The 23,171-nt window shown below is 32.7% G+C and overlaps 3 protein-coding genes across 4 annotated transcripts; 2 read left to right on the top strand and 1 right to left on the bottom strand.

Moving 5' to 3' along the window:
* The first annotated feature begins 2,533 nt into the window (after positions 1-2,533).
* Positions 2,534-3,328, top strand: LOC101252955 (NDR1/HIN1-like protein 6). Its single transcript, XM_004251363.2, has one exon. The coding sequence runs from the start codon at positions 2,534-2,536 to the stop codon at positions 3,326-3,328; it is 795 nt and encodes a 264-aa protein (XP_004251411.2).
* A 2,449-nt stretch (positions 3,329-5,777) lies between these two features.
* Positions 5,778-9,217, top strand: LOC101246212 (probable leucine-rich repeat receptor-like protein kinase At1g68400). Its single transcript, XM_004251127.5, has 3 exons — positions 5,778-6,630; positions 7,112-7,774; positions 8,342-9,217. The coding sequence occupies exons 1-3, from the start codon at positions 5,970-5,972 to the stop codon at positions 8,923-8,925; spliced, it is 1,908 nt and encodes a 635-aa protein (XP_004251175.2). The 5' UTR covers positions 5,778-5,969; the 3' UTR covers positions 8,926-9,217.
* Positions 9,218-13,103: 3,886 nt separating this feature from the next.
* Positions 13,104-22,949, bottom strand: LOC543882 (putative FtsH protease). Of its 2 annotated transcripts, none has more exon segments than NM_001247441.2 (7): positions 13,104-14,457; positions 15,212-15,688; positions 17,498-17,622; positions 17,705-17,959; positions 18,114-18,362; positions 20,230-20,317; positions 22,768-22,949. In NM_001247441.2, coding segments are annotated over 7 exon segments (2,145 nt in total). In that variant the 5' UTR covers positions 22,795-22,949; the 3' UTR covers positions 13,104-13,533.
* Between the last annotated feature and the right edge of the window lie 222 nt (positions 22,950-23,171).

The raw sequence follows: 23,171 nt of genomic DNA, 5'->3' as shown, positions 1-23,171 counted from the left end.
GGTATGTGTGCATTATCCCTTTTTTAAACCATAATTAATAAGAGTAAAATTATAACTTCACTATATTAATTATTGTTATCTTAATACGTGTGTCATTTCTAAAGTGGATAACTAAATAGGGACAGAGGAAGCATTTAAGATCAAACAATACGACAACAATGTTAAGAATTGAAGTGTTTCTTCAAGAACATATTGAGAAGGGAATATATCAATATATTTTGAGATGATATTTTAAAAGTAAAAAAAAATGAAAAATTAACCAAACCGCACCGATACAGAAAAGAAATCGATATGATTGAAATGATTTTAAAAAATCTAATTTTAGTTATTATATTATAAAATATCAAAAAAAATAAAATTAGAATAGTATATTTTTAGAAGAATAATCGACTGAACCGTATCATTAGCACCCCAGCCGATAGGATCCATGCTCTTGATATCATATTGTAGTGTGAGGATAATAATAGTGGAGTTTTTCGTTTATTTGATTTCACAAGAAATTACAAAATATGTACACTTAATTCTTGTAAAGTTCCATGCAATCTATTTCTTCTTGATTTAATCTCTAAAAAATTTTCATGATTCGAGGGTTATTAGTTGCAAACTTAGGGAAGAATATATATTTGTTTTCTAATATAAAGTGAATAGAATTATGTTCTTTCCCTTAATTCTTCTCTCTTGATGATCTTTGTGATTCGGAGTGTCATTAGTAATATTTTCTCAAACATATAAGATGGTATGAACATCCTTGAGATTTATTTGATCTGAATTTTGTAGATTTCTTAAAATATTTAGTTGTTGACCAATTTCTGTATGAATATTATATGAATTTATGAAATATATTCAAGATAATATATTATTCATTTAAGAAAGTGCTCAATAGTCAGAAAATTTTAAAAAATTATAATATTTTTTTATATTAAAATAAACTGATCTTTTTTTTTACATTTTTAAATTAAAATATATTAAAATTAAAAAGGTTAAAAATATTTTTTTAAAATAAAATATCATTCTGACCTAAAAGACTTTTCTATTCATTTTATAAAAATGAGCCAAGATGCAAGGTAGGATAGCCCCAAGAGCAATAATTAAAATCGAAACTTAGTCTTCTAAATTCCACAAAATCTCAATATCTACATATTTTATTATTGTTAATAATATTCTTTTAAAGTTCGATTAATTTTAATTTACGCTAAAAAGATTCATCTCGAAGAGAAAATACTTTTTACCAAAGACCACTTTATTATATTATTACTCCAACGTGTCAACCTCAAACTTAGATCTCATGAAACGTGGGTTGCACATCATCACCTAAAAGAAAAAAGAAAATAAAAAAAAAGACTGCAAAATATATGCTCCATGTATTTTCAGTAAAATAACAATAATGTTTTTATAGATAAATTGAAATTTGTAAAAAAAAAATTTATTTTTTTGGTGCCATATTAATAAATAAGATAGTGACAGAAATCGAACTTCAAAAGAAGTCAAAATTCAATTATATAATGACGAAGTTAAGGAATTTAGTAATGAGTATTTAAGGACGTTTGAATTTTAATATGCATAATATAAGAAATAAATTTTTGATAGTTCTTCATTGTTTAAATTCATGTGATTTGTTTGATTTAGTATAAATTTTAAAATAAAATTAACTCGTAGTTTTAAATATATCGTGATATTTTTGCGACCGTAAAAAACATGTCAATTAAAATAGTACAGCTTAAAATGAGAGAAGTTTAAAGTTAAACTACGATTAAATATATAAAGATATTTTTCTTTTCGAAAATTAATTATTTAACAGGGACACAATTGTCATACGCCTCCAAATTTGAGGGCCTCAGTTTTCTTAACAAATAATAGAAGTTCAACAAATCTAGAATGTTATGTCCCAAAAAAAGTCTAAATGAATTAACTTATAATAAACTTCACAAAAAAGTTAAAAATTTAAGGTCTTTAGGTCACTGTTGTATTTGAGCCATTCTGCAGATTAAAAAAAGATAGTATAACAAAAATTAAAATAAAATGAATATAATTTTCTAAATTAAAGATCTAAAAATATTTCTACAAGAAAATAGTGATTTTTCTACGAATATAAAAATCTATGATATAATATTTATCGAAAATCGTATTTTTTTAGGTGCATGTTTCATAATATAAAACTAAAATTCAAATATTATCTTGCTAGGATATATTCTCACTTAATTGGTGAGGTGTCTATATTATATTGTATCTATGTCCCCTTTGTGGTTATGGAGTTCACGTCTCACACCAAAAAATAAAACTTTGAACTAAAATACAAGAAAAAAAAAACCCTAAGAACTAAGACATTGACACTTTACTTCACCATGTTTTATGATTTATTATCCACCAAACATCCATTTATCAATTGTTAAAAAGCTCTTTCAAAAAAAATATTTTTTCATCATCTATTTTCTCCTCTCCTTTTTCCTTCATGATATCAACGTCACGAAATTAGTCAGGTTCAATTATTAATCGTTATCGACCAACTATACTACATTTTCCACTTTGTACCAAAATGGCAACCAAGCCTAATGGCACCACCACCACCACCACCACCCCCACCTCGAACCCTACACCGAAAAATCAAACGCACAACCCTAAGAGCCAAACGTACAATCCAAATCGAATTCCTTATCGACCGAACTATCGACACAAACGCCGTGGTCGTGGTTGCAATTGTCGTAGATGTTTTTGTCGATGTTGTTGTTGGACTATTCTCATGATCATCATTATTCTTATACTCGTAGCTATTGCTAGTACAATATTTTACTTCCTTTATCGTCCTCAACTCCCTTCATTTTCAATATCCTCTCTTAAAATTTCGCAGTTCAATCTCACCACATCTCCTGATGACACTACAAGACTTGCTACTAAATTTAACGTAACTCTGTCTACCAAGAACAAAAACAAGAAAGTCGTTTACATTTATGATCCAATTGCATTGAAAGCGGAATCAACCAATCAAATTGAGCTAGCAAATGGGGATTTTCCAAGATTTACTAGTGCACCAAATAATGTTACAATTATACATTCAACATTATCAATTGTGTCACAAGTTCTTGATGTGGATTCAATTTCAAGTCTGAAATTAGATATGAAGAGAAAAAGTGGAATGCCAATGAGGATTTTGTTGGATACAAAAGTTGTTGTGAAAATGGACAAATTGAAAACTAACAAAGTGGGGATTAGAGTAACATGTGATGGTATCAATGGACCAATACCTAAAGGGAAAAATCCAAGTGTGGCTTCAATTACAACAGCTAAATGTAAGGTTGATTTGAGAATCAAGATTTTGAGATGGACTTTCTAGTTACACTTTTTCGGTTTTTCATTCTCTGTCTGATACATGTTTTGAGATTCGACTAATTCAAATTCACGTCAAAAGGTATCACTTTGAGGTTTCTATCTAAGTCGACTCCATTCTCAAGACACAAACTCGAGATCATAATTAAGAGTCGGGGAGCACTTATCAATTTTTAATTTTTTTAATTGATTTCAACTCAATTTGATTTTATGAGTTTACTATTTTGCTTTTTCTTTGGTCAAGTGTAATCATATATATTTTTTTACTTTATATTTTGAAAAAATCGGAATCGGTTGTAAACATCATAGAATTTTGAGTTTTTTTTGTTTATATATATAATATAAAAAGATAATCAAGAATTGTAAAGAAAATTAGAGGGGCTGGAAATATAAAACAGTTTGTCAATTTTGTTTCTTTATAGTACTTCTATGTTTTATTACTAGTATTAGAGTACGTGTGTTGTATGTATATTCAGAACTTATAAGTAAAAGAATTGTATACAACATGTATATACAATAGTAATTAACGTTTGAATAGATCCACGTTATATTCATTTAAACAACAGAATTAAGTGTTACTATGATAATACAATAATTTAATTCAAAATAATTTTGATACTCTTTTAACCTCCAAATATGAAAATTTTAGTTTAGTTAATACATTTTATTTTTCAATATTATTATTTATTATTTTATTAGTGTATATGACTAAAATTCATGTAAAATGCTTAATCTAATCCTTTATAGACTATAGTCATTACGTATGTGGGCTCATATCTCTTATGGATCAAATGTATCTATTGGGCCTTAGCTAGTGCTACATCAAAAGGCCCAATACAATGAGCTATGCCTAAACGGCCCATGTTGTCAAGGCCCACTTCAACTTAGTAGGATAAAAGTTACCAATATCGACGCTTCAACTAAATCGGAATTGAAAATATCAGTTAAAATTTTCAATTCATTCTTGAATAATAATATAAGGACGTCAAAGCCTATACTTTTATCTCCTTCTCTAACCGTACCAACTACCAGCCACTCGTGTTCATAACGGTTGATGAAGTGCTCGCTACACCACTAGGTCAAGAGTTTAAGGCTAATGTTTTTACAAAAACGATGACTAGGAAACACGAGGGTTGCAATTAGGTACCACAAGTTTGATAGAGTTACATACAAAGCATTTCCTCCATCTCTCTAGTAGTTTATGTATCCACAATTGATTTGATCGAATATTTGCACCGTTAACTACTGTACTATCAAGAAGATTGACTATCAAAGATATTTATGTAGGAGTAGATTTATATAATGCGAAAAATACTATTTAAAAATTATATATGTTTGTCTCATAATTACACGATTGTTTTTCATTAGTTAATTGTTATTGTAGTAATGAGTACACATTACCACACAAAACACTACATTTGCTTTAAAATCTTATCGAGTATAATGCCAATGATGAATTAACCCAATGGGCTAAATGCAACGGTAAGATAGCCTTAAAAATGCCAAAATAAAGTGATATGTATTCTCACGTAAGGTTAATTATGAGTTTACATGAATTTAATAATATTATACATATATTATTAATTCATTATATATCTCAATAAATACTTAACTGAAATATGAATTTGCAAAAATAATTGAATGGTATTGTAATTTCCATGATTTGGTACATAAAAATACATAAATTATTTCTTTCTTTTCATTAATTAATCCACCAAACCTTAATAATAACACAAGTCATCACTTCAGAGCAAAGATTAAGTACCAAAAAAATACACCTAATGCCACTCCCTCATTTTAATCTATTTCCCTTCCTTTTTTTCTTCTTTATATATTACCTTTCATATTTATTCTTTTTAATACTTCACCAAGAAGATTACTTTTAAGATAATTCTAGTTTTGGTTTGTTATTCAATACTTTTCAAGTATGATGTAACATCATAAATAGACGAAATTTCAGAAATAAAGACCCAAATAAAAATAAAAATTAGAAAAAAAAAAGAGAAATTTTACATCAAAAGTGTAATTTATAGTTCGTTTAACCAAATTTCCCAAATCTATTTATTATTATTACTTTTTGTTAGTAGTGTTTTCTTGAGAAAATACTATCGGAGATTAATAATTTGTGTTTAGCTAATCAAAGTCAAAAATAACTTATGGTAGTATTAGATTAGTAATTTATATTTGGTCAATGATTTTTAAAAAAATCAAGAAAACCTATAGTTTTTACCTTCTGCTATCACAAAAAACACTCTTTTCTTTTGGTCAAAATCGACGACTCTCCAACATAAAAATTCTTTAAATAAAATAGATAATATGTTTCACTTCACAGAAGCTTGGTCAAATAGACTAGTAACACGTAACATATCACATATTCACATGTAATATTGCTCGCAAATATTACGCGTCACTCACAAATAAGTTCAGGTCGACTTTGCCCGTGTGAACATGTTCACATTGCTCTAAAAGAGAATTGTGTTAGGCCGATTGCCAACGAAATACTTAATAATTCATGATGAATCCTCGTAAATACAAAAGGAAGAAAAAAACGAAAATAATTAAAGAGGTAACGGTAATGTCAACATCATAATACAACTATTTTACATTCTTCTTCTCCAAAGAGAAAAAAAAAACAGAGCACTCCAAAAATGGCAGCTCTGTTTCCAAACCAATTTTCTATCTCTAAATTCCTCTCTTTCTCTCTCTTAATCTCCGTCTTCTTCTTCACCGTATCTCATTCCGATGATTTCTCAGCTCTTTTAGCCTTCAAATCCCAAGCTGATACGTCGAATTTTCTCTCTTCATGGTCTAGAAATGTCCCCTGTTCTTCATGGATAGGTGTAAAATGTCATCCAATTACTCGTCGTGTCGTAAAAATCGTACTCAATCACTTGAATCTCACTGGATCAATTCATCCATTGATTCATCTTACACAAATTCGTCATTTGAGTTTACACCACAATTCTCTCAGTTCGATTCCGAAATTCGATTTTTGGCCTAATCTCAAACATGTTTACCTCTCTCACAACAAGTTCTCCGGTGTATTTCCCTCAGGAATTCACCATTTGAAGCGACTCAGACGACTTGATTTGTCGTTCAATGAGTTTTCCGGTGAGATACCGGTGAAGGAGTTGAATCAATTGCCGCATTTAATCACTCTGCGTCTCGAGTTCAATTCTCTTAGCGGATCACTTGGTGCTGATGAAAAAAAAGTTATTGCTTCAGTTAAGGACTTCAATGTTTCTGGGAATAACTTTTCCGGGAAAATCCCAAATTGGTTATCAAAATTTCCAGTTGCAGCTTTTACAGGTAAAGTGCGGAAATGAGCGGATTGGATCAAATTTGAACGGATAAAGTTCATAAATAGCCATTTTTACTTCGCGTAATTGAGAATTAACCATGGTCATAGCATATTATCGTAAAGTTTCACTTATGAAATTTGAAACGTTATCAATGACTATTTTCTCAATTACAACATTGAAAAATGGCTAGGTCTAAACAGGCCCAAATTAATAAACATGGTTCAAAATTTGTTCGAATCAAAATGAGTGAAGTAGCGGAGTCGCTATTTAAACTTTGCCCCTCCTATGCTAGTGAGCTAAAATTTGCATTCAACTTCTTTTGAATGCGAATTTTAGCTGACAAAGCTAACGAGGACAAACTTTAAAGAATAAAAACACATATATTGTGCAAAAACTAAATGTTTACTAGCTACTTTTCGATTTTGTTATTGAAAACAAACTATTCTCATGAAGTTTCGAATTCAACAACTAATGTATTTTTCTTATAGGAAATGTTCGTCTTTGTGGATATCCATTACGAACTATTTGCCCGAGCGAAATGGTGGACAGTAATCCAACAGTGATGAGTACTCCTAATTCACAATTCAACTTTCTTGATCAAAGAAAGAAGAATTTGAGTGAAAACATGTTCTTATTGATAGTCACACTTGATGCAATTGGCGTTATGATGACGGTTTTGGTAATAACATGGTGTTGTTATTACAGAAAGAAGAATCAACAGGGTGAAATTTATAGATTGAGGTCGACGAATAGGAAGTATAATCAGGACACGAGTAGTTCAAGTCTGTATCATTCATTTGAATATGGTATCAAGAGAACAAGTGATCAATTTGCAACAATGGTTTGTTTTGAAGGATGTAAAGGTTTTAATAAAGTTGATGATTTGTTGAAGGCCTCAGCTGAAATGTTGGGAAAAGGAAGTGTTGGAACAAGTTATAAAGTGGCTATTTTGGATTATGGAGATGTTGTTGTGGTTAAAAGAGTAATTGAAAAGTTGAAGAAAATGAAAGATGTTGATGGAATTTTGAGATTAATTGGAAATTTGAGATATACAAATGTTGTACCACTTAGAGCTTATTATTCATCAAAAGAGGAATTGCTTCTTGTCTATGATTTTCTCCCAAATGGAAGTCTACACAATCTCTTACATGGTAATTTTTCAATCCTCTCCTCCTTATGGTCTGTTCGGTCAAACTTTCAAAATCTGTTTATTTGAAAAAGTATTTTGTGCTTTGAAATACACTTTTGCAATATTATGTTTTATCATGTCCTCGATAATTTGAAGTTGAGCCATTGAGTTAGTTGTTTTTGTTGTAATCTCTGCTTGATTAAGCGTTCAAAAAGTGTTTCTAGGGCGGACCTACTCAAAAACACTTATATTTTCCCTAAAACTTTGACGAAAAACCTTAACTCTCTAAATTAAGCACTTTTTTAAACAATAAGCACTTTTAACTTCCCAAAAACTTGATCAAACAGATTATTAATTAGGAATAAAATTGAAGAGTTATTAAGAATTCATATAGTTGATCCCCATTTATATGAGATTGAAATATAATTGACTTATATATATTATTATAAGTAACTAACGTTTATACTATTAGCGTAATTTAACATATTATAATAATAAGTTGTGTGTGAGATAACAAGTTACACTTATCATAATGAGTTACTTGTAGTAGTTATCTTTTAGATGATCTGATAGTGTAAAACTTCCACAGGAAATCGTGGACCGGGAAGAACACCATTGGATTGGACAACAAGATTAAGATATGCATTAGGAGCAGCAAAAGGTCTTAGTTTTTTACATAGCTACAACAAAACCAAGATTTGTCATGGGAATTTCACATCATCAAACATAATAATTGATCACAATGGAAATGCTTGTATCTCTGATATATGTCTCCACTTGCTCTTACAAATGCCAATTTCATCAAACAATGGATACAAAGCACCGGAATTATCGACACAAAACAATGTAAACACAAACAAAAATCCTAGTAAATTTTCTCAAAAGAGTGATGTGTATAGCTTTGGAGTGGTTTTACTAGAGATTTTGACTGGGAAAATTGCAACAAGTGAAGGGGATACAAGTTTAGCAAAATGGATACAAGGTGTTGTGAACAAAGAATGGACTTGGGATGTGTTTGATTTTGAACTTGCAAGGTATAAAGAAAGGGAAGATGAAATGGTTGCACTTTTAAAAGTGGCTATGGCTTGTTTGGTTGCATCTCCAAAAGATAGGCCAAAGATGATTGTAGTGGAGGAAATGATCGAAGACATCGCGAAAAAAGATAACAGATAGAGGGACAGGTCCATTATCTATCGAATTTTGAAATGTTACGTTTACTAGTCCACAAGATTTTCTCGATCATCGAAAGAGGAGAATAGAGTTCTTTACTACTAAATACTAATTAGTTATGATGATTTTTTTTTTTTGGTTTTCAATTTTTACCTAGAAATAATTTGGTACAATTACTATATCATTCTTTACTTCTTTAATTCTTGTATGTACTGTCCATTTCTTACAATTGTAATTACTAAAGAGTGTAAAAAAAAATAATTGGATCACATAATTGTTTTCCTATGGTCTAAAATTCCTTTTCTTTTTTTCCAAAAATAAATGTTTAAAAAACTTATAATACTAGTTAATATTTAGCTAGTATTATTTTCTCCATCGCTATGTTGTAATTTTTAAGAATATTATTCTTTAAATCAGGTGTCTCAAATTCAAGTCTTGAAAATGAAGTTCTCTAGATAAGAAGCGGTAAAATTCCTTCTAATAACATTTTTATTAGGTGAATTTGAATTAGTCGGACTGTTCTAAACCTTTTGGTCATTCATTTTCATCATCCTCTAAGTAAAAAATGAAATGTAATGACCACTTTCTATATACCACACTTCAAAAGTACATGTTTGGTAAATTCTTAACACAAATACACATTTTGAACCCAAAAAAAAAAGATTTGAGTATATGATCGAACACGTCTTGGATTCTTTTTAAAGAAGGATATTCAACTGACCACCCAATGTAGCTTACGCGGCACAACTTTTCAACACATAAATGGCATTGCACCATACAAATAGAATATATCAATGCATATATTCTACACATGGTGAATTCATTATCAACTTTTCATTTTCAGCCAGTCTGGATCATTTAAAGATAAACAAAGACATGTATAATGGACCTATTTTGCTATGCCAGTTGCAGTTTTAGGCCCATGATAATGACTTGAGGAAAATTTAATGAAGGCCCTTTTAAGAGGAACAATTGTCTTGACATAAACTGTTCTAATGTACACCTTTGAAGCACATGTAAACACATTCATCGCATACGGGTGACAAAATCAGTCCATGAAAATATAACTCGTTCCACCTATGTCCAAATTGGTGGGGGTCATGCTTGTTAAGTCTGTCCATTTTGATTCGTCCACTTCAGTCTATTTAAAAGTTAGGGTTATTGTTCGATATGTAGTGTGTTTGTCATAGTAAAGAAAAATAACTAGGTAATTAAAAATATTATAAGAAAAAAAAAAACAAAGAAATTCTAACATAGTTATTCTTAGCCCAAGTAATTTTTGAGCCGGTTAATGACCTATTTATTTATTGACTCAGCTCATTTTGATCCGTTCAAATTCAGTTAAACCCTCCTATTTACGCCCCTACCTTCAACTATATGAATTTTCGCTATCCAAAAATTAATTAGTTTTACGCTAATTGTCATCCTAACCGTAACTAATCCTCCTCCTTTACTCAAGTTTGAGACCATAACATGCGCAAGTAACTTAATTGTAACTAACCCTCCTCCTTCACTTGGGCTTGAGACGGGCAATGTAACCAAGTACTGATATTGGTAAACGGATTCTACTGATTAAAATCTTAGATCCGACTCTAACTTAATTGTAACTAACGCTCCTCCTTCACTTAGGCTTGAGACGGGCAATGTAACCAAGTATTGATACTGGTAAATGAATTCTACTGATTTAAAATCTTAGATTCGACTCTGGCTCCACACGAAAAAAAACAAGGGTCACAATGTCAAGTTATTCTCAATTCTTTGCACAACTATTGTCTTGCTGTTGCTTCATATGAGGAGCCAAAAGGTGTGAATGATGTGTGTGCCCCAAAGGGTCCCCAATGACTCACACTGGCAATGGCCTATTTATTTGTCATTTTTTGGATTTTTTTTAAATTGGAAAAAGTCAATAAAAATACCAATAGGCTTGACGAAGTTGAGTTGTACTAAGAAAATCGTTTTTGTCTCAATCAATCAAAGAATGCATCAACTGAAAGTATCATCTTTAAGATTGAATAAAATATGGTGTATTATGTCGTCTAATCTAGTTAATTAAATATCATCAAATACATTTTCAAAAATGTTTTTTTTTTGTTTTTGTGACTTGCATCAACTTGCTAATTAAAACTCTTTGCCAAGAGGGGAAAAGGTGTTTGACACCCTCGAGTCTCATATAAAAAATAGTAGTCTGATGCACTAAACTTTCGTTATGATTAGGGTCCAAATCACTAGAGTCTTTTGTATGCAGACAGTAGTCTCGTCCCCTTTTCACATCTTATATTAATGACCATTTATCTCAATTTTTTATTTGACTAATTAGTTCTAAACCTAACAACTCCTAAGTATCGTAACATATCCCGTGTATAGAGTCTCACAAGGCAGGGTCTAAAAAGGATAAAGCGTATACAAATTTTAGTACAATAAACTTTTCGACTTAAGAAACACAACTCAACATTCATTGATCTTGGTTGTGTTAGTTTCAGTGTGTATGTGTGTGATTATTACTACAACATCAATCAATTAAATCAACTCCAAATAAATTTTTATTAAGAAAATGATCAACAAATATATAAAAGAAACAACTTCTTCCAATATAATATAATGTACGTAGAGTAACAAAAACATGACAAGAAAAGTATCAATTAGGTGGTTTTGTTTGTTTGGAAGCACACAATAACTTCTCATCGTGTTGTAGTGAAATCATCATATCTCGTTTCAAAATATTATCCCAATCTAATTTCTTTAGCTTATCAATAAACTCATACGATAGGACTACACGAGAAGCTTCTCCGTCTTTTATCACTCTCATACATTCTCCGTCTGATGTTGACATTTTACCTCTATCGATCAAATTCAATAAAAGGGAGAAGAAGATTTTTGTTTGGGAAAAATTGTTTTTTTCTTGTACTATTTATAACAATTATTTACATGAGTATCTTTAGCTTTGGTAATATTATCAATTAGTTATTTCTTTGAAATTTTTTATCCATAATTAATAATTGATTTCTATAGACATATTTATAGATTTGCACAATTCATTCATTTACCTTTTATAATACAAAATACTTACTATATGACATAATTACCATAAGAATATATAATTAATTATATTGCTTACCAAAAATTGAGTCAATGATGATTTTTATGTCAACTAATAAAATATTGATGTTTTTTCTTCCTCTATTTTATTTTAGTTGATCATTTTACTAAATAATTGCTCTTTATTAATTGTTCATCTTACTAAATTAAGAAAATATTAATTAACTTTTTTCTATATTACTCTTGCAATTAATTCGTTTTGAAAGGGTACACATTTATTTGAAAATTTTCCAAGCTTTTTAAGAGGTAAATTAATAAAAAAAAAAAAACCTTTTTATTTATAATTTCTTATGCATATAAAAAGGAAAATATCAACTAATATGGTACGTATGAGTATTTACTTGGAAATTTTAGTCATGTGCCTAACCTGTTGCTCTCAGCGTATAAAAGAGAATGACATTTTTTTTAATCTGTTTTAAAGAAAATGATTTGTTTTTAAAGAGAATGGATTCATTTTTTAAGTAATATTTCAATTTTATTTTTTCACGTAACATGCTTAAAACCACAAAATTAAACACATCTGATATTATTTGACATAACTTTAATTTAGAAACAAAAATTAAAATAATTTTCTTTATTTTCTTAGAATCATTATTTTACAATAAAGGAAGTAATTAGTTCAAAGTTGTCTTTAGAAGTATATTGCTTCTTTTAAAATGTATATGTTCATATATTTAGTTTAACTTATAAATAAAAAGCAAAGCTTTACAGAAGTAAAAATTATAATTACTGATGATTGTTTTATTAGTTAAATGTTGCAAAAGACCTTTTATTCCTCCTTTGATTGAAAATGGAAGACATACTGTAAATGAATTTTTTTCTAAAATTCAAGAAAAGGGTTTTCTTTTTTAATACTACAACTACAAATATGAACGGAAAACAAGACAACACACTATCAGCTACTAACATTCTATCCTAACGCATGTCATCCACACTCTCCTATCTATGGTCCTGTTCTCGATAAACTGAAACTGTACCACGTAGATAAAAAAAAACCCAAGTAAATTGTGAAAGAAGGATGACAATCATCAGAGCAACAACTGGTGATATTTTAACAGTGTCAAACTGCAGCATGGAAACACTAGTAAGTAAGCTAATAATCTGCTAGTTTCATTTCATATAGGAAGAGCAGTATAGTGAGTGCAGATATGGAACAACCAAGTTCTTGCACTGTGAAAATATACATCATTCTGGTGGGACGACTACATATCCAATGAAGATGAGCAAGGAAAGGAATAAAAAAAAAGAAGCTAAAATCTGACTTGGAAAGGCTATGCCCGTCTATGTTATACGATGACACGGGAATTAAGAGGTCTAACGAGAGTTAAATATAAGCGATACACTAAAAATAACACGATGAAACTGCCGTTAATCTGTTAACAAAACATTTTGAACTCAACTTCACCTTCGCTAACAGCAGCTCAACAATGATTCTCAAAAGGGTAAAAGGCTTGCACGAAGATAATAGACTATATGCACATAAAACTGATAAATGGTTTACCAACATTTTCTGTGCTAAGATCCTACTGGAGCAATGCCTTTGGTTTTAGCAGCAGCTGTAGCTGCAGCGGCTGCTGCAGCAGCGGCCGCAGCTGCTGCTGCACTTGGACTCTGTGGAGGTCTTGGATTGGACTGTGGTGTACTTTCAACTGATACTGATTGATGTTGCTTCTGCTGAGTTTGTTGAGATTTGACCTGGGCAAGCAAGGCTTTGATCTGACCTCCGGTTAGTGTTTCCTTCTCAAGCAATGCATTAGCAAGAGCATGAAGTTCTTTATTATGGGTAGTGAGAATAGTTTTCGCATTGTTGTAAGCCCTTTCAAGTAATTCTCTTACTTCCTTCTCGATTAGAAGTCTAGTCTCAGTGCTCATGCTCTTCCCATTATCGTCGTAGTTATGGGTAACGAGCCCAACTTCTTTGCTCATACCAAACTTGGTGACCATGGTTCTGGCTAGCTTGGTTGCTTGCTTGAGATCATCAGATGGACCAGAAGTTACTTCACTTTCCCCGAAAATGAGCTCTTCAGCAACTCGCCCACCCATGGCAACATCAAGTCGTGCAAGCATCTGCTTACGGGAGATGCTAGTCTCGTCCTTTTCAGGCAATTGAGCAACCATACCAAGAGCCATTCCACGTGGAACAATAGTTGCTTTGTGCACCGGAAGAGCCCCATCTGTATGAATAGCTACAAGTGCATGCCCACCTTCATGGTATGCTGTGAGTTTTCTCGACTCTTGGGATATAAAAGCTGATTTGCGCTCACTTCCCATCATGATCTTGTCCTTCGCATGCTCTAGATCAGCCAAGCTTACGGCTTTGGCACCATCCATAGCAGCCTTCACAGCAGCGATATTCACCAAGTTTGCAAGGTCTGCACCAGAAAATCCAGGAGTCCCCCGAGCAATGATCATAAGGTCAACATCATCCGCCTTCAGAATCTGCCAAACAGGATATTCTTTGGATGAGAAAGTAGCAATGACCTAAACAGACCCCTAATAGGATATCATATTCACATTGCATCAGCTGTCCAAGAATGAGAGAATTTACATAAACCAAACATGGAAAAAAGGAAGCTTGACATAGCATGACATAATAACAACATACCCAGTGTGATCCCACAAGTGGGGTCTGGGAAAGGTGGGGAGTATGCAAACCTTAACGCTTTCTCCGTGGGGTAGAGAGGTTGTTTCCGATAAACCTCGGGTCAAGAAAAATGTTTTACAAAACAGGTTTGAAGACAAACAAGAAACATAGCGAGACATAGTGACTCATTTTTATTCTAGGACCTAAATATTGAAAGAGAAAGCAACTTAAAATAAATAAATAGCGTCTAGATAAGAAATGATGAATCAATGACAAAGTGAAATATGTCAAAGGCAAAATGAAACAGGAAAAGATATCCACTCACTGAAGCTTTTGGAGATGATAACATTTATTGCATCTTCAAAAACTTTGAATGATCCACCCATTAATGTGCAGGGTATATGAAATATATTACCACAACACTAAGGAAAGAGGATATGATGCACAATTGGTTTATCATATAAAACACTACATGTGAAAATAAAACAGGACAGTGTACTGGCTGTTTATAGCAAGCACAATATAGCTGAGACACACTACTGATAGATTGTGACCGTGATAACTGGAAACTACAGCATCACCAGAAATGTCCCAGCTTGAGAAGATTACCTTTGACATGTGAGATTCCAAAATCTGCTTCCGCCCTTCAACATCAGGATTTGGGACAACAATGTTGCGATCAAATCGTCCAGGTCTCACCAAAGCCTTATCCAGTGACTCAGCAAAATTAGTGGCAGCAATCACAATGATTCCATCATTTTGTTTGAAGCCATCCAGCTCGACAAGCAATTGATTTAAAGTCATCCTCATATATTGCTGATCCTTAGGGTTACGGCTTCCTCCAATGGCATCAATCTCATCAATGAATATAATGCATGGTGATCGCTTCTTAGCAGCAGCAAAAAGGTCTCTCACTCTGCGAGCTCCGACACCAACAAACATTTCTTCAAACTCACTGCCACTGCATGAGAAAAAGGGAACCCCAGCTTCTCCAGCTATGGCCCTCGCCAACATGGTCTTACCAGTTCCAGGGGGGCCAACAAGTAATACTCCTTTTGGGAGCTTGCCCCCAAGACGAGTGAAACGCTGTACCCAAAAGTTCGCTGAAATGAGCAATTAAATAGATTGGGCTAATGTTGACTGATAATACTGCAGCTAATAAGACGTCGACACATATGAGCCATATATCACCACCATTACTAATCAGAATAAGTGTGCATACGTTACATACTTGACTGTCCAAGATAAGTATCTTTGACTGAAGTGGAAACTATAGGCAACAGTTAAAAGATTTGGTTTAACACGAGAAATGTAAGCAAAAGCACAAGCAGACACCAAAAATCTTCTGGTTTGTACCTTTTGTCCTCTTTTACTTCCAAAGGGTATCTAACGGTTGACCAAGATTGAAAAAAACAGATGATTCCACTAGAATGTATTAATAATGGTGTAGCTACTTCAAGCTTAGGAGGTCGCAACCTCGATATCCACGATTTTTTATTGGGTTTGGTTTTAAACAGAATTGTTATAAGAAGTCAATGAAAATACAGAATTAAACAATTTTATTCACAGTTAATGACTTTCATTTAAGCTCCTGTGTAGCTCAGCTCATGGAAGTCCAAACTGGGTTAAACTTATAAGTAGACACCATGTTTTCTTATATTCTTTTATTCTATGTTTTTTTAGTTCATTCTTAATAAAAGCTGTAACGCACAAAGCTACAATCAAACAAACAACTTTAGCCCGTATGACCTTTTTTATGCTTCATTCTTGTTCTTCCTTCATTAGTTTCCTTCTCTTTTCATAGTACTACCAACAACCAGGTTGTTCTCTAAGTTGCCTCCACAATCATAGATAAGGAACACTAAGCAACAGCACGCTTTTACAGTTGCAAACACCACCACCACCACCCCACCCACCCACCAACCCTGTTCAAACTGAAAAAACCACTGAGTATGCACCACCAATTAGAAGCATCACCACTCTTGATCAGTTAGATAGAACAGGAAAGGCTTATTACACTCATTTCGTGGAGCAAGTTAAAGCAAATCTTTGCAGATCAAATAATAGATTTGGTGCTGAAATGAAGTTGCAGAATCTTACCATATATGATATGTACCCTGTAATATATTTTGAATCAAGGCTATACCTATAATGTGTATCATATGACCACATTGTTAGCTGTGAGCCTGTGACTACATACTATTACATGATTCTAGATTTTATCAAGTTCCATAAAATTTCTGTTGACATGTTGCTGATGATCGTAAAAATCTTGAACAAGGTAGTTTATATATTTCAAAAGCTTTTCATCTTTCATTACACTTCATTTACGGCTTGTCAGTTGAGTTACCGGCTTGATTAAGGATCGTGTTAAAATAAAATTCTAGCTTGACTTTCCCAGTGTTTTCAATCACATATATAATCCACTATTCAGAAAATGGTCCTATCAATAAGTGATCCTCACCTGATTTGACTATCAAGGTTCAGGCTTTACATCTGTGTTTAGGAACCATAGTAGCATAACCCAAAATTATGGCACTTAACCAAATCGGAGTTCAACAACTGAATCTATTCAATGATCAGGACCTAATTATGAGAACCCACTGGAAGAACCTTATATTCCTAATAAATGATAAAATGTTTTCTCCCCACATTTCTATCCTTGGCATCTTTTCAGAAGGGTGTTTAAAGAGAGCTGGTGAAAACACTGTCGTAAAAGACTGATGCATTTCTAGTATAATAATGTGTGGAACACCAAATAACAAAATTCATCAGTGTTATTTTTGTTTACTTACCTGCATTAGAGACTCAAATATCAAATATAGGACTTCTATACCACAGATGAAGTCACTGAATTGCTTGTGATTACAAAAAAAATATCCCAGATTAACTCACCTTAGGATCTCGGAGATAGTGAACAATTTCTTCCAGCTCAGATTTTGCTTCATCAACACCCTTCACATCAGAAAATCTTGTATTGGTTTCCATGGTTGGTTGCACTTCCTCATTTAGACCAAGTCCTGATGCAGAAAATGGATTAAGAAAAAGACAATAGTAGAATGCTTCTGAATAGAGCTTCAAAAGCCAAACAAAATTGCAGACCTCTTATACCTTTGCTGATTCCTCTATCTTCAATGAGAGCACCAACTCCAGAAATCAAGAGAAAGGCCACAGCCAGAGACCGGAATGTACGCCACAACTGTTCTTTGAAGTTACCTCCTTCCACGGCCACCATATGTATAGGAGTATTACGAGTACCAAGAACACCATCCTTTGTTGATTTCCCAACATTTCTAAGAGCTGACAGAGCCCCTATATTCTCTTCCTCCATATGAGACCTAGCAGAACCAGCAATCCCTGAAAAGAGCTCTTGTCAGCGTCATTGGTATCCATGATAGACTAATTAAAGGAATAAACCTTCATAAGCAAGCATTAATGTTAAATGTTCAATATTTAGAGTAATCCATTCTCAAATAATACAAGGTAATGTGAGACATCTGATTATTACTACCTCTCTGCAAAGTCCGGAGAAGCTCACTTTCATCAAGTCTGTCAGCCTTTACCAGTGCCTTAACATACTCCGACACTGCCGCTGGATTGGAATGCAATGAAGGTTGGCTTTCAAACGACCTTATGACTGCCTCTGGATCACTTCTATGAAATGAAGCATTACTAGTTTCCTCTCTTTCACGTACTCTGCGGGCTAGACTTCCCACATAACTAGACTGAAACCTTTGCTTGGTATTTGCAACTCCATGAACTGCACGTAAAAGAGGGACAGATTGGAAAAGGAACATAAGGTCAACATCAAGATTCAGATTGGTGATGGAAAATGGGCTCTATCAGAGGCTGGCAGAAGTTGCCTCTGAATTTGAAGTTACGACTCGTAGCTTCATATACAAATACTGCATCGACAGTATTTCTGCCGAATAAGATGGATTCATTAACTTATAAGCTGATATGTTAGCACACTAGAGTTTAAGGTTCATAAGACTCGGAAGTATGACCAACAAGGATTGAACTAAACTTGGAGGTTTGTAAGCTCATTCGTGAAGTACGCTTCTGAGAGGCATTCACTAGCCCTTTTTTTTTGGTAATGCATTCACTTACTTATGAGTTGATGTTTAACCCATTTGTGTTTAAGGTTTACAAGACATGGAAGCATATACCAAGGGATGCACTTTAACTTAGGAGGTTTGCTAGCTCAGTTCCACCAAGTTTGCTAGTGAACATAAATTGCTTAAATGATTTGGATTCACCAACTTATAAGCTGAAATGTTAATTTATTTTTTTTGATAAAGGTAACATTTGAATACAACCATCAGCTCAAAGCTAGTATCCAGACATTGACACAATATCCTTCCTCCACAATTGTGTGTCTGGCATAAACAAAAGATAAAGAAAAGAAAAGAGAAAGAAGAAAACTATCCCTAGATCCTCCAACTTTATAAGGACCCTAGAATGTCTACAATAGCCACAGGGTCATCTATATACTCTGAATTACACCAGTAGCAAAAAGTGATAAGAATTGGAAGCATACTACTGAAAAAGAATTGCAGTGAGCTCAGGTTTGCTAGCTCACTTCCATGAAGCATATTATTGAAAAAGAATTGTGTTTGACTCGAGAGGTTGCTAGTTCATTTACACAAAATGGTAAATTGATTTCTAACTCTCTCTTGTAAAACAATAACGTGCAGGGGGGACATCAACAGTATGAACCCATCTATAAGCAAAATTTAATCCATATCGATAACATGTCTGTCATTTAAATACAAAGCAATTTTTTGTTAGCGGCAGACTGCATACAGAGGTATGCAGAAATGGAGATATTTACAAGAAAACATTAAATGTTCAATTGTTTCTACGGATGTGCATGTCTAACAAATCTCTTTTTTTAAAGTAAAAGCAGGTCAGAGAGGTTGACAATTTTATTTCAACATCTAGATAATTTTTCTTCCACTTCATTTGGTACATTTATCGTGATTCATGTCACACTCCTAACTCACTCTTCAACTTACTGAACCTTGTCTTCTAGATAGCGTACCCGTAAATAATTGATAGTGAATATAAATTAGCTCACCTGTTGACCTTCAATGTTATAATCAGTGTATTTTATTTTTTGCACCTTCATTTTGAATCCACTATAAACAAGGATTTACGTTTAAAGCTACTAATTAAAAAAAGCTCTTCCGTTTTTCTCCTTTTACTCTAATGTTTGTTTGTTATTTTGAAAATGATAACTTCCTTTTACTCTAATGTTTTTAATTTCTTTCATCCATTATTAGTAGCTTTAACCGAAATTAACCAGCATGAGCCTATAAGATTAGTGCATAAACACTTTGTAACCAATCCTTCTTCGCGGGGATGGGGGTTGGGGGTGAAGAGGTGACTGCATTATCAGACAGTACGGTCATAAGAATATTTCATAAAATTTAAGGCATGACCATTGTTTAGTTTAGAGAACACAACAGCTCAGCTTTTTAGAGGATAATAAATATCACACGAAAAGTTAAGCATAAATGCCCTGGAAAAGAAGTTCCATATTATCAACCGTATGATATGATATCAATGTAGACCACAAAAATAAAGAAACTCTCCTCCATCAGTGCCAAAATCTCAGAGCATACCTTCACTTCCTATGATCCGTCCAGAGGAAAGATATGTTCGATTGAACAAAGAGCTAATATGCCTCAGTTGAGATTGTTGCCTTTCAACCTGTAGAACAGAAAAGGTATTATTACACACATGAGAAAAGAGAAACAAGAAAAGAGCTATCATAGAGCATGGAAAAAAGCTGAAATACATCCCCTATCTATTAGGACATGGGTCATTAACTTTTTTTCCTTCATATTTTTTCGTTTGCTTACATTAAACCCTACAGATTACATATATAGTATCTTTGAGAGCAGTAAACTGAGATAAATATAGTCAACATTTTAAAAAGTAGGTACGTAACATTATATGAGTTTCGAAATTCTTTCTAGTGGGACGAGTTTAGTGAATCATTAATTCTTGCCTCAGAAATAAGAGACAAGTCTGGGATTTTTTTTTTTACAGAAGTAAGATGGTTTCATTAAACGCATCAAGAAGATGCAGATTGTACAAAAGAGTGAACTCAGAGGACGAAAGTCAGCTATAAAATAAATAAAAAGCTAGGTTTGAACTAAGGCTGACAAAGTCCAAAAGATCTACAGGACAGTTGATAGAGGTTAATTTAGCCAACTATATAACCAAAAGGACATCTAGCTTTGAGGATAAAATAGGAGTTGATAACCCATCAAAACATCTCTCTGTCCAAATACACCGCAAAATGCATGAGAGGGGTGGTTTCAGGGAATATTTCGCACGTGTATCCCACGTGCATAGGATCTGAGTTCAAACGTTAAGAAACTAACAGAGTTAGAGAGGACACTAGAAGAGCACCACTATTTTAAACTTGAAGGTTGCTCCATGTAATGAAGAGGGATGACTGAGTCTAAAGCCAAAGACAAAGGACTATTTTGAGCTTTTTCTCTAAAACATACATCTTCAGATGCAGAAAACTGCCAAAATTACATACCATCGATCTAAAAAGGGCAGCTGAGAAGATGTATCTTTTTCCACCAGAACACGAGTATTTCTCATTAGAACACAAAAAAAAGGTAAATCACATCCATATGAGCTAGATAAGAAACAATGAATCAGTTATACCTCAATTCAAAGCTAGATGGAGTTGCTTAGATGAATCATCCTTATCCATTTTGCTCTATTTAAGTCCATTTCATTCCAATTTAATAATACGACTTTTAAGTCAAATTAGCAATTATCTAAAATTAGAGGTTCTCTATATCTTTTACTTATCACTGCACAACTTATAACTCTAACCAGCGTAAAAAGATAAAATGAAAAACACCAAATCAAATTTGAGACTTGGCAGGAACAACTAAGCCTTTATCCTATTTAGCTGGTATTGCACCCATAAGCTAAATGAGACTAGGCATTAAATAATTAACAATAAAAAGATAAGACAAATTTTCAGTTTCATGAACAATACTATAGCAAGCAAAAAGAAATAAAGCTACCACTACAGGAAAACAGAATACTTGGAAGACAGTAGCATAACACTAAAATAATCCTAATAAACGAAAAATAGAAACCACAAGTTATGAACGAGCCAATTGCTCTGAAATCTCTGATAAATTAATCAAAAAGAAAAAGCGATCCAATCTTGCACCCAACGATGTGGCTAGTGGTCAATGAAATAGGTTGAGAACCATAAGGTTTCATGATTAAATCCCATTGGAGACAAAAACACTAGGTGGTTTATTCTCATCTTTGCTAGCCTTGATGGACAAGGTTGCTTGGTAGCTATGCAGGAGGGAAATACTAGATAGAACGTATCCGTGGAATTAGTCGAGGTTTGAGCAGCTGGTCCAAACACAACGACTATCAAAAAAATCCAAACTTTGAAATAGAATTCCATAAAACTAGAAAAATTAGGCTTTTCTAACATAATAGAGTGAAAATTCAATCTGAAACCATCAATCAAATCACGTCTTAATCCCAAACAAGTTCCACTCAATTATATAAACCATTCATAACCATTCCACTCTATTGGCCTCCATTTTATCCTACCTCCAATCAACAAGAATAAACCAAAAAATAAAACGAAACAAAATCCAAACTTGGAAACAGAAACCCATAAAACTACATAAATTAGGGTTTCTCTAACCTGATATAGTGAAATCTCAAACTCAAACCATCAATCAATTACATCTTAATCCCAAACAAGTTCGAGTCAATTATACAAATCATTGAGAACCATTCCACTCTATTGAAATCCATTTTATCCTACCTCTAGTTACCAAATAAATATGAAAAAAAAAAACCTTGGAAACAAAAAACCATAAAACTACAAAAATTAGGGTTTTCTAACCTAATATAGAGAAATCTCAACCTCAACCTCAAACTCAAACCATCAACCTATTACATATTAATCCCAAGCAAGTTCGAATCAATTATATGAATCATTTATAACCATTTCACTCAATTAAAATCCATTTTACTCTACATCTCGTCAACAACAACAACCCGAATAAAAACAAACTGGAACACAAAACCCCTCGAAACAAATAGAGACAATATAAACAAAATCAACTATAAAATAAGAAAATTCAAGAAGTGACCTGAGTTAGAAGGCGCATTAAAGCCATCTCCTACAAAAGATCGAATTTTTCTTCAACCCCTTTTCTTCTCTAGCAAGATTATTGATTTTTCTCAGCTTCTTTGAGGATTTTCTTCAGAAATTTTCTGTGATGATCGAAAATCGAGAAGGGGAAAATAGAAGAGCAAAGATGGATTTTTTTTTTCTGTTTTTTTCTTTTTTATTTTCAATTAAATGGATATAAATATATTTGTGCAATTAATATTACTATGAAATAAATAAAATGGAAAATATCTCAGGTCGAAAATGCTGACTTTTAACTTTTTTAAAAATGAAAAATTTTCATATTTGTAAAAGAAACATGTTTTATTAATTGCAAAATGGTGTGAAAATTTGTTTATATCAATCTTTATAAATGTCTATCGA

The sequence above is a fragment of the Solanum lycopersicum genome, chromosome 11, assembly GCF_036512215.1.
Source record: "Solanum lycopersicum chromosome 11, SLM_r2.1".
Taxonomy (NCBI): domain Eukaryota; kingdom Viridiplantae; phylum Streptophyta; class Magnoliopsida; order Solanales; family Solanaceae; genus Solanum; species Solanum lycopersicum.
Note: the sequence above shows the minus strand (reverse complement) of the source record. Positions and strands in the feature narration are given on the sequence as shown.

Coding starts and splice junctions, on each gene's coding strand:
- LOC101252955 (XM_004251363.2), top strand. CDS start 2,534: ATGGCAACCAAGCCTAATGGCACCACCACCACCACCACCACCCCCACC.
- LOC101246212 (XM_004251127.5), top strand. CDS start 5,970: ATGGCAGCTCTGTTTCCAAACCAATTTTCTATCTCTAAATTCCTCTCT. Junction 6,631..7,111: donor TCCAGTTGCAGCTTTTACAG/GTAAAGTGCGGA, acceptor TTTTTCTTATAG/GAAATGTTCGTCTTTGTGGA. Junction 7,775..8,341: donor TCTACACAATCTCTTACATG/GTAATTTTTCAA, acceptor AAACTTCCACAG/GAAATCGTGGACCGGGAAGA.